Genomic DNA, 12,214 nt, shown 5'->3' with positions numbered 1-12,214 from the left:
TAATACAGGACATAACTGAGCAAAACTGCATATTCAGAATGACAAAGCAAGCAGATTTATCACTTTATTCAATTATTTACTTTTCAGATTACATCTGATTGATGTTAATACATGCCATTGCAATCTGATTGATGTTAATACAAGCCATTGTAATTGAGAATCTTGTGATATTGTTACATTATAAACAGCTTGTTAAACAAACAGTGCTGGAGGCAGACACAGCTTAGAGCCAAACTACATGTTATATTAAATGTGTAAGCATTTTTTATTACTTAAATATCAGCCACACAGGCTAGGATAGCATTGAGATATTGGCCTTCTCCTGGGCGCCCGCAGCCCAACAGGGCTCCGCGGGGCGCCCGCTGTCGAAACGAGGTCCCATGGAGGCTGAATTAAGGTCCTTACCTGAGCTCCTACGATCCTGTGCTGCTACGATCCTGACTCCAACGAGGAAGATAGGACAAAGAGGCTTCTTCAACGTGGTCAGCCTCTTTTCTTTGGCCTTGCTCCCTCCCCCCCCCGGTCAGGCGTCCATTGTCCTGCCTAGCCAGGGGCGCGTCATAGGCCAAGTCGCCCAGGTGGGTGGCACCGGCCAGGTAAGCCCGTCCGGTGTCGCAAACCCCGCCCACCCGAGGGGAGGCGTGAGGGCGGATATTGGTGTGCAGAGATTTAATGTTTTCTCTTCTTGCTGTCCTGCTTGGGTGGGGAAGCCATTTCCCACAGGTGATGCTATCAGTGTCAATGGAAGCTTTTCTCCCATGGCTAAATGCAAAATGCAGCAAAAGAAATAAATCCCAGGATACGTCCATCCTGATGCTGCTTTGAGGACCTCAGCCTCTGCAGGCTAGATTTAAATAGTAATTTCAAAATGTGCCCTTTAACATTTTTGCGTGCATTTAACATCACATTTTGTTTTCTCCCTAGCACTGCTGGCCAGTGGGCTACTTCTGCCCTTAGGCACAAGAATATGTAATCTGTTATAGTAGTTGTTATATATCTTGCCTTTCTTCCACCATGGAATCCAAGCTGGCCTTACATATGGTTCTCAGATAATCACCCATTCAGGCATTGAGCAGACCCAAATTTGTTTAGCTTCAGCAAGGTAGTGGCCTCATGTGCCTTCATATCATATGCTGGGGTTACAATACTGAGCAGAGTGAAAGCCAAACTGTACTAAACACACACACACACACACACACACACACACACACACGTCTATCATTGTTTATAGAATGCACTCATTAAAATATTAAGTGATGTAAGAGCAAAATGTATACCTATTGATAGCAGAGAAATACATAGCAATAGCTTTGAATCTTATATTAAAAATTTGGGACAATAAAATAAATTAAAATTGACTTCAGCAAAAACAAAAAAAATCCTGCTGTAAACTTAGTAAAAACTAACGTACTACTCCTCTTCCTCTTTTTTTTTTTTAAATCTCATTTCTCTAGGTCCTCCACCAACAGCAAGTCCAGGAACATCGTGAGTTGTTAAATACTTACTATGTTAATTAATTATGTAGTGTTTTTTAAAAAGTAATTTTATAGTTTGTATGTATTCTGCTGTGAATTCAACATTAAGAATAGATTTGTGGTATCATTTTAAGTTTATTATATGTATATATTCACACAAGCATGCACACACTAGGAGTTGTGCAGTGGGTCATGCCCAAGCTAGAGACTGCTTCTTCCGTCAGTAAAATCAAATTTGTTTGCTTGCTTCCATGGTCCTTAATCCACCCTAACTCTCCTGAATGTTTGGAAAGAGTGCAGATGACAGACCTGAGATGTTACCCACTTTTGACAGACGCTTGCGGAGACTGTGCTTTTTCTTAGTCTTTGCTGTGGGCAAAGGGAAATGTAGGCTACAGCTCAAAGCATTTTAGAATCCAATCCTACAAACACAGGATTATATTCAGTTGAAGTCCCAACAGAACATTCTCTCCCTCTCCTCCCGCTACATACAACCTAAATCTGTTCTGAGGGTTCCCCCAGTCCTCCAGAGCAGATTTGGGAATGTTGCATGGTGCATGAAGGAAAACCCTTTTGCGCTAGTACTGATTGTTGTGTCTGCACAACTATTTAATTTAATAACACCCATAGTGTTTACTATCACACTGGCCTTGGTCAAATGCAAGAGGAGAGGAAGGCTTTGGCTGTGTACAACCTCCTGTTTCCTGCTGAGACTGAATCTAGTGTACTCCCACCACTGGTTTGAGAAGCGGTGTACACAACCCATATTATCTTGTTTCTCCTGTTGCTTCTTGTGAAATACTGTGTTCTGATGTGTTTCCCCCACCCGCCAAACTAACTTCGATCTGAATTGGGGGGGGGGGAATGACATAGCTTTCGTCTTGGAGGAGCCAGAACCAGGTAGCACTGCCACCCTTGTTAACCACACTATGTGTTGTTCAAAGCTTTGATCCTGACCTTTCACTTGTTGCTGTGTCTGAGGAAATCCATCTAGGTTTCCTGACAGGCCCTGAGCCGAAGGACCTAAGAATGAACTCAGCTACAGGGCTTTCTGATGATCAGTGAGGGACAACGGACCTAATATGGTCCAACAACTCCAAACAAGCTACAGGCCAGCTCGTTGAAAACCAGCAAGTTAAATGCAGAGAGTTAAAAGCTCTTTTCATGGTGGGTTTTCCTGGCATGAAAAGAGCTTTTAAGCTCTCTGCCTTGCTTGGGGAGCAAGGCTCGCTCAGTGCACCAGCTCTGGAAGGCTAGGGGTGCTCACACAGAGGTGGTTCCAAGGTGAGGGGTTGAGTATACACATTTTTTGCATATGCACAGACCTGAACCCCTTCATAAGATTCATTTGGACTGTACTGTTTATACTATGGCAGCTACTGTTGACCAGTAAAATTAAGCTACTCAATTAAGCTACTGTTGACCAGTAAAATTAAGGAATCTCAACTTGATTAAAAATCTAAAAAGATATGCAGAAAAAGGGAACTGTCAATGATTGAAAGCTTTTGTTACAATGGTTTTGCCATCATATTCACTTTAACTTTCTAAGAACTCCTGCTGATTTTTAACAGAGCCTAGTTTTGTGTATTTGCGCTTAAGCTTCCAGCTCAATCCTAAACACATTTACTTAGAAGTAAACCTCAATAGGGCTTACTCCAATTTACGTGTACACAGGATTACAGCCTTAATTGCTTGAGGGTTTTGCACATAATAATTCTATCTTAACTTACTCTGTAACACTAATAATGATATTACGATACTGCAATGTGGATAATCATTTTAGCATGGTTTTTTAAAAAAAAAGTATGTGATGCTGTTAAATCATTTAGCAACATGAAAATAAAATTGTTTTGCTTGAAGTAGGTGATGTAGATGGTTAATTAGCCCTGAACAGCATCTCCTGTGGGACAACTCTGATTTTAAATATTCCCATTCTTACTCTGTGATCAAACAATTCATGCTGTCAGGCCTGTTAAATACATTGTGCAGGATAAGGAATATTTTGATTGCAATTCTCAAAGAGACTTACCGTACCTTTGAGTAAAGGTGGTGTTGTGCAAAGTGGACCAAGGATCTATTGCAATACAATGGTGTCAGTCTGGGGAAGGCTGTCAACGAAGAAAGTGACATGTTGCTATCGTTTCTAATGAAAAATCACAAAAATGCATCTTTAGGTGTTAGGCAAGCAAATACAGTAAATAAAAAGTATTCCATTTACTTAAAGCATTTTCTTTTCACTTAGTAGCATACCTTCTTCTAGCTTTATGACCTTGAACAAAAATCCCATGGCCGGTATATGCTTGCTTTCCTTGACCATCCAGAAGAGACATGTAAGAAGAGGCACAACTTCTGTCATGTTATGCTTTGCCTTCATCTACTTTATGTTTTACTGTTAAATCAAGGTGCGGTAGATTGATAGAGGGAAGGAACATGAAAAATGAGTAAAACTAAACTAAAGGTTGGGAGTTGTGTGGGTTTTGTTTTTTTACTTTGCTTGAGTCAGTTTTCTTCTGGAATTTGCAGCATAACAGAGTTGATAAATGTTGGTTTCTCACTTTCTCTCTCTGTAACTGTGGGCCAAAGTACACATAGCACAGGGAGATCTGTCACTGGGAGCAGTGTGAGTGCTAATAACATGTAACCCTTTTGTTGCAAATAGTAGTGCTTGGGGGAAGAGTGCATGATGAAATGGTTAAATGCCCCCACCTCCTGTGCTGCTTCCTTGGTCTTATCTTATTGGGAGCCTCACTTCACCCCACCGCTTTATTTAAGGGAAATGCTGAGAATTCAGCCACATATCTTATTGGGCTAATGTGAAAAGTGTGGAAGAAAGGTGCTAAATATGGAGTTGAGTGTCCAGACTGGAACAAAGTTATACATTGTAATGCCCTCATTCAAAATCCTTGAACTCTCAAGGTCTCAAGCTAGAAAGAGAGAGGTTTGTTGTGTTAAGCCATAATGAATCGTGGATTTCAGTAGCAATGAACATGACGTATTATTTTCCATAAGTACCCATTCAAGTGGCTTTAACAGAAAGAAAGCCAAAGTGCAGTACTGTAGTTAGATATTGTTAAGTGACCCAGATCAGTCAGTACTTTTTCTGATTGCTCCCCATAAGTGTGATGAAGAGTTGAAGCTAGAGAGAACCTTAATACCTCCATCCCTGCCATATGCATGCTCTGCCTCCCACAGTAGCAGCTGTTCACGAGGGCATAATACGGTATATGAATGAGGTCTATCATACCTAGAACCTAGCATAGCCCAGGACATGTGGTTGATTTCCCAGGTAAAACTGATATCCAAGTGAAAGTAATTCAGTTGAACTAGATAGTGCCCATATCCTGATATGCATCTAGTTTGTGCTGGTAGGTTCTGATCCAACAAGTAAAATGTACATTGAATCTTGCTTGGTGTTAAATATTTGCAAGAGTGCTTGCACAAATGTATTAATGCACAGTTATATGGTTTCCCTTTGGTTGAGTGGAGAAATTGTGACGCCATTTACCAGTAATAGAAATATATGACAGAGGAACAGGACTAGAAATGTTAAGACAACATTGAGTTGTTAGCATTTGTATCATTGGGCTGGATTGAACTAACCAATTCCTGCTTATACAACAGGGCTTTCTCCCCTCCCCTACCCTCCCCTCCCCACAGACTCTGTGCCTCCCCCAAATTCACTATACAGTGGTACCTCTGGTTATGAACTTACCGGTAATTCGTTTGTAACCCGAGGTACCACTGTAGATGGTTGGGAGAACCCCCAAAGCAATTGGGTAGGATTGGAGATCCTTCTGTCAGACAAGCAGAAATGCCGACAGAAAGATCTACGGTACTTAGCACCGTTCCTCTCCCATTCTTTAGTGCTAAACAATCTTATAAAAGCAACTAACAAACCCAGTTGGAGAACATTTCAGCCTCCCAGGACACTCTGTTGGTGACCTAAAAGTGAGAATTCTTGAAAGAAGAATGAAATCACAACTTATGGACAAGTTCAATTCTATCAGCTGAAGAGAGATAACAAGTTTTTTTAATCCCACTGCAGGTGTTAATTAGCTAAGCAATGACAGGATGTTTGTGTTACCATCAACACTGCTTTGGGACTGGTCACTGTGCTTATTTTACATACATTTAATCTTTACTTATTGTCACAGTTTAGTTTTTTTGTACTATTTCCTTTTCCTCTGACACACACCTGCTACATTCCACACACACCCTAAAACCATGCATATGTATTATTGCTAATTAAAGATAACACTTCATGAATCTAATGAAGTTTTTGCCGTCTTGTTCTTCAGAGTGCCACAAGATGCTTCTGACTAAAAACAAAAAAAGAATAATATGGCTACCCCTCTCCCAACTGTGCCAAAAATAAGATTTAAATATCATACAATGTTAAAATACAAACATATTAAAATAACAGTAAAAATAACAAAAAATGCTCTTAAATATAATTGCTTGCCTGGATCAAGGCATTGCATCTGGCTGCCTCAATCATGTTGAGAAGGTGGCATCTTAGTGCTTAACATACAGAGGTTGGAGGGCCACGTTGAGAAAGTGAGCATGACTGGTATGAGGCAAGCAGTGTGGCTCATTTGTGCCCTTTGCTCATGTAGAAATCTTTGACTTCCCAAGTAGTATGTTATGTGTAGTTCATCTGCTTGTAAAGTCATATGGGAACATTTTACTTTTCCTATTCTGCTGCTAGCAACGTTTGTCATAGTATACCTTACTTGAAGGGACACAGGTCGCGCTGTGGGTTAAACCACCGAGCCTAGGGCTTGCTGATCAGAAGGTCAGCGGTTCGAATCCCCGCGACGGAGTGAGCTCCCATTGCTCGGTCCCAGCTCCTGCTAACCTAGCAGTTCAAAAGCACGTCAAAGTGCAAGTATATAAATAGGTACCGCTCCAGCGGGAAGGTAAATGGCGTTTCTGGGCGCTGCTCTGGTTCGCCAGAAGCGGCTTAGTCATGCTGGCCACATGACCGGGAAAAACTGTCTGCGGACAAACGCTGGCTCCCTTGGCCAGTAAAGCAAGATGAGCACCGCAACCCCAGAGTCGACCGTGACTGGTCAGGGGTACATTTACCTTTACCTTACTTGATCCTGCTTTCTTTCTCTGATGTACTAATATAGGGATGATACATTTATAACACAATATCCTGAATTCTAGGTTAAGGCTAGAGTCCAATAGCATCACTGAATTCCGTGGGATTGCTTCCTAGTGAACATGTATAGTATTGCACTGTAGAATAACCATTGGTCTTTTTCATTGTAAGGCAGCCCTTTAAAAATAATAAAAATGATGACGATGACAATGCTTCCTTCTAACTACCAAGAAATAGACTTGACCCCCAAAGTGTTAAAATCATATCCCAGTAGTAATCCATTATTTGCCACGCATTGAAATCTCAGATAATTTCCATGACCCAGAGAGCAGCCTACTCTTTTAATGGCCTTAGAACTGTATTACTTCCTTAATCTTCAAGCTGTTTGGCTGCTACCATGATGGATCAGCAGTCAGAAGAGAGATAGAACAGTCTGGTGCTACAACAGCAGCAGCAGCTGCAGACATGGCATAGCAGATTCCAAGAGATAAGAGGATTTCTTAAAAGGGGAGAAAATACTTTTAGCCTGGGAAAATGGGTTGAAACCTTTTCCATCTTCATGTCATTTCCTCTCCTTTTCCACTTCTTATATCATTATCCTAGACTTGATGGTGCACTTACACCAGTATAAATCAGAAGCAAGCTCACTGAAAGCTTTGAAGGATTTTACATTGCCGTAACTAAGAGGAACACACAGAGTTATCTGGCCATAGAATTTAACTAAGAGTTTAACTAAATTAAACCAAGAATGGCTCTCCAATACAAAATCTCAAGGTTAGGTTCCATTAAAAGGCACAAATCTAGTATGTCTCCACCATGTGCATTTTCAAATTTAGAAGCATTTCTAAAAAGTTGTGTGCATTAGAAAACCCACTCTAGTGCTGTGTAGAACTGTGAAGCGTGAGCTAGGATGTTACAGGTTAGTAATTTCTGTATGCTGAGCATCTCAGAACATTGAAGCCAGTTCTGTATGTGCTTGCCTTGAGCACAATTTCTGTGTTACTGAATCGCTGCAAGAGTTGCTTAATAACAACTGGCCAAAAACAATTAAATCTGGATATCCTAGGAACTCAACAGATTGGCAGAATTCATGTAGGGGTTAGCACTTGAGACTGTAGGGATGAATTTCATTAATAATGTGTGGGAGTGGAAGGAAGTAATAAGCTGAGCAATTTGGGGTGTTCCCTTCTGGAAAGTTGATAGGTTCATGATGCATAGTTTTTTAAACTCGGGGGTAGCCAAGAAAGCCACAGGGCTGAAGGGCGGAAACTCTGAATGCATCATTACATCTGAATTTCCATTACAGCAAAATCCTACCTTGCCCACAGTGGGCAGATAGACCTTCTAAGGCCAACTCATGTTGGCAAACTGTGGAATTTTATCGAGAGATAAAAATAGGATCTTTGTATTTTGTTTTCTACTCACAATTTTCAGAATGGGGTGGGCTATAAAACAAGCAAACAAGCTCCTCATAGGGGGGAGGGGAATCACAGCAACAAATACCTAAATCCCCCAAAACAGAACCACTCATTCCACTGTGGGTGTCTTAATGCAGATGGCCGTTTTGGTAAGGACTGCAAAAAATGACAAAAAAGATGTTTTCTATGCCAGAAGTCCAGCGTTAATCCTACTCTGTCATGCATATACCATGGACTTGAAAGATTTGGGAGACTTTATTGAATTTTTAAAATGATTGCTGATTCATCCCAGTTGAGGCAAAGTCTGAGGTTTGCTCCTTTTATCTGTGATTGAATATCAGGAACTGAGAGGCTGATCTGATAAAGCCACATGCTCTACACTCTTCTCACTCCACACCACAAGAATTCCAGTTTTATTTCCATGGGAGAAAGGCTTGCTGACTTCTCCTTCTGAGCCTTCTCCAAAAACTGAAAACAATCATTATACTGCAACCAATGTTTTGGGGGCTCAGGGCAGGGTGACTTCATGGTATTAATGAGAACATTTTATAACAGACAGCCTTGTGAAGAAGATGACATTGAAACTCAATATGAAGCCAGTAATGCCAGATTCATTTATTGCTTTCGATGGAACAGGGCACATTGTAAGCTATGTGGCCCAAACCAGTTCCACTTAAAGTTAACAAAGCTGCCCATTGTTGTGAAGAAGTGTCAATCTTGCAGACTTCAACTTAAACAAGTTTACCCTGTGCTTCACCGATCTTTGGAGTAGCCAGTGGTCTCAATCTTTGGGAATGTGTTTATTCAGTCTAGTAAAAACATTAAAAAGGGGAATAAATCCCTAGTGACCTGAACTGCCTTTCACTGCTGCTATAAACCATAGAACATTTCGAAAGGACTTTTAGAGGTAAAGATAATATAGTTTGCATAGCCAGTGTGTATATTATGGTCTTGAGTGGTAGTTACAGAGGTCACTTGCAACTTATATTACTTCATCACAAAATCATTAAGGGTGCAGAAGAAAGATTATAAGGTGTTACATCATTTATTCCGAAAATTAAAACCATATACAGTGCTACAGTGCTGGCCATTTTTAAGTAAGTAAAGTGACAGAAATGTAATGGTAGGAGTTCCTATCAGAAGTCAATTGCTGTAAAACGGGGTTAAACATTGACTTCACAATGTGGCAAGTTTATTGATCTTGTTAACAGCAAAAAAATGTGCATGGTTATTTCTGTGGGAAAGCAAAACATTTATCCACTCCCTTGTTATCTAGATGGTTTTTCAGTTCTGAGGCAACTAATGCCCATGCCACCAGTTTTCATTTATATCCCATGCAATTGCAGGGGCAAGTTACTTTCACCTTCCTTATTCAGGTTCATGTCCTGTTTTGAAATATTTTTGTTCAGATTGCATAGTGGTGGGAACTATTCTCTTAGTTCCAACAACAGGTCCTTGCACTGCATCAGCAATCGCTTTTCCAATTCCCCCAAGTTTCAAAAGAGGCTCATCCAGCTCCACTGTGTACATTATAGGCTGACAGCCTTGCCTAGTTTTGAACTTGAAATTTATTTTTGATTTTATTTATTGAATTTATATACCACCCTATACCCTGAGGTCAAAGATTAAACTACCCATGTCGTGGCAGAGCAACTATTATCATTTGGAATTGTTCCGCATTTGTATTAATTTAGATAACTCCTTTGTTGTGAGAACAGGCTGATACTACCTATGCCAAAATCAAGTGCAACTGTCCATTAACAGAACCAGTGATGTAGACATGGCATTGTATGTTATGATTCACATACAAAGCATATTGCTCACAAAATTAACATTGCTTCATTGTTTTGGTAGCATATAGGCATCTTTTTAAAGATAATACTTGGCTGAAGCTGGGGTTTTTTAATGCATTTGTAAAATGCATGTTTTGTATTACCAGGCCCATGATAAGAGTTTTGCTTGATATAAAACAGCTTTCTAGCCAGCCTTAGATTCCAGTTTTTGGACTTGATAAAGTAAAACAACACAAGTATGCCATAGCCAGGTTTATTAAAACAGGGTTGTCTTAGACGGCTTCTTTGAAACATCTTTGTAACCTCAGGTAATAATTTTTCAGCGATAAGTCAGATAAATGAAATGATTAATGCACACAGGCTTATCTGTCGCATTACTAAGAATATCATTAAAAATTGACCCTGTCATAAAACGGCTAACAGAAGAGCATTAGCCATACTGTTTACTATATGTTTTTTAGATGATGTCCTTGCTATTTTTTAAAAGAAACCTTTAAATATTGACATAACATGTAAAAAAGGGGGGAACATTACTGTGCCGTCCTCAAACCTTTTGCATCTATTATACTAGGGACAGACTCACATAGAATCATAGAATCACAGAGTTGGAAGAGACCACAGGGGCCATCCAGTCTGAGGGATAGAGGAAGCTAGACAGTGGTGTGGCCGCGGGCACACATGCTGCTCCATACAACTTTTTCATAACCAAAGACAAGGCAGAAACACATGGTTTCCTTAACCCAGAGGATCAGCAACCTAGGCCTAATTGTATGCAGCCTTTGGCCTAATTTCCAAATCTCTTTGCAAATGGAACAGGAACCGTTATTTTGCCCTCCCCTGGAAGCCCATTGGGTGCAGAAGAAACAGGCAGGGGGAGAGGAAAGGACTAGCAGAAATGACTGTTCAGGACTGAACAAAGCTGTACTAGTCACTTGATCACTGCTGTTATTCCTGTGCTGTATAGTACATTTTATCCCCATGTCTAAGATGATAACTGGATGCCAACAAAAACAGATTAATTAAGATTAAAAATCCTGGACACCTGTGAGCACCATGTTGAGTAATGGCTTTCAGAGTTATTTTCACAGTGATTGTATATTTGACTCTATGTAGCCCAAGACTCAAAAGGTTTGCTTAGGCCAATCAAATGATAGGATCTCTAACATTTTGAATAGCAGTGTTGTGTCCTGGGAAGCAGAGAAGAAATTAGGCAAGATTCTGGAAATAAGGGAACTACAGAGATGGGCGGCTAAGAGAAAAGGTTTTTTTCCCTCTTCAAAATGAAGTATTAAATATTCCAAGTTATTGGTACATTTTAAAATTGTTTTTGTGCTCTTGACATCTTTGTAAGTTCAATTTGACTAGCATATATATACTGTATTTCAAAACTCTCACTGCATGCTTATGACAAAAAATGTAATATATGAGGCTTGGGTTTAAGTTTACTTTGGTTAAGAGCCATTGCTCTTTTAAGGGCCCTGCATTGGGACTGCACAGTCATATTATGGGGGAAGGAAAGGTTGCACTTGATAACTTCCACTCCTTCCATTCCCCTGACTCATATCGTCTACCAAGTCATTCAGGCTGGCCCCACCTTTCCACCAGATTTCAATAAGGAATCAGTGTTGACTAGCAATATTGTGACTTCTGCTTATGGTCTTTAAAAATAACATTGTCCTGAAATATAAATATTCAAAAGTTTTAAAATAAAGCAGGGCCTGACATACGTAGGAAGAGTTTAAATGTCCATCTTCAGGCTTTGTGCTTGGAGGGGTGTGTGGCTGTTGGCTTGTTTTGAAGTTTCTGTCTATGGTGCTGACTTTCACCTTGCTTCAAAGTATAAGACTCACTTTTCCTTGCTGATGAAAGCAGCAAGATCCCAAAATCCAAAGTCAGGGGCTAGCATCATTTACAAAAAAAACACCCTCTAATTGAGACATAAAATGAAATACCTTTCAACTTGGGGGCTACCTTTCAACTTGGGGGCTGTTGTGGGTAGCTGCTATAGTGATGGTCTTCCCTGCCCCCAATAATAATGAGTTACTTTCTGCTTTCCCCACACTCACACACCTTCATAGACTCAGTAGAAGTGATAGAAGTATAATTTGGTAATTTTGAAGAAAACACCTACTCTTCGGTATCTGAAGAAGTTTGCATGCACACGAAAGCTCATACCAATGACAAAATTAGTTGGTCTCTAAGGTGCTACTGGAAGGATTTTTTTTATTTTGTTTCGTTTTCAGCATGAGTTAGTGGCAGGTCTTAATTTTCAATGAAGCACATGTCCATATGTTTGTTGCTTTAGGAATCAGTTTCTTATCTCAAGAGAAATCTCTTTTCCAACTTTTTCCGGCACCAGTTTAATATAGCTCCTGAGATTCTTAAAGCTGACCAGTTATTCCCCAATGAATAGCTTCTATT

General features: G+C 40.2%; 1 protein-coding gene across 1 annotated transcript in view; it reads left to right on the top strand.

The window, feature by feature from the left end:
* Nucleotides 1-12,214, top strand: part of ROR1 (receptor tyrosine kinase like orphan receptor 1) — a 157,542-nt gene that overhangs the window by 122,384 nt on the left and 22,944 nt on the right. The window contains exon 4 of the mRNA XM_035121572.2: nt 1,455-1,485. Within this exon, the coding sequence (XP_034977463.2) occupies nt 1,455-1,485 (31 nt within the window). The remainder of the gene's footprint in view (nt 1-1,454; nt 1,486-12,214) is intronic.

This window comes from Zootoca vivipara, chromosome 7, assembly GCF_963506605.1.
Source record: "Zootoca vivipara chromosome 7, rZooViv1.1, whole genome shotgun sequence".
NCBI classification, from domain to species: Eukaryota; Metazoa; Chordata; class Lepidosauria; order Squamata; family Lacertidae; genus Zootoca; species Zootoca vivipara.
The sequence above is the reverse complement of the archived record's forward strand: the minus strand, read 5'-3'. Positions and strand labels throughout refer to the sequence as shown.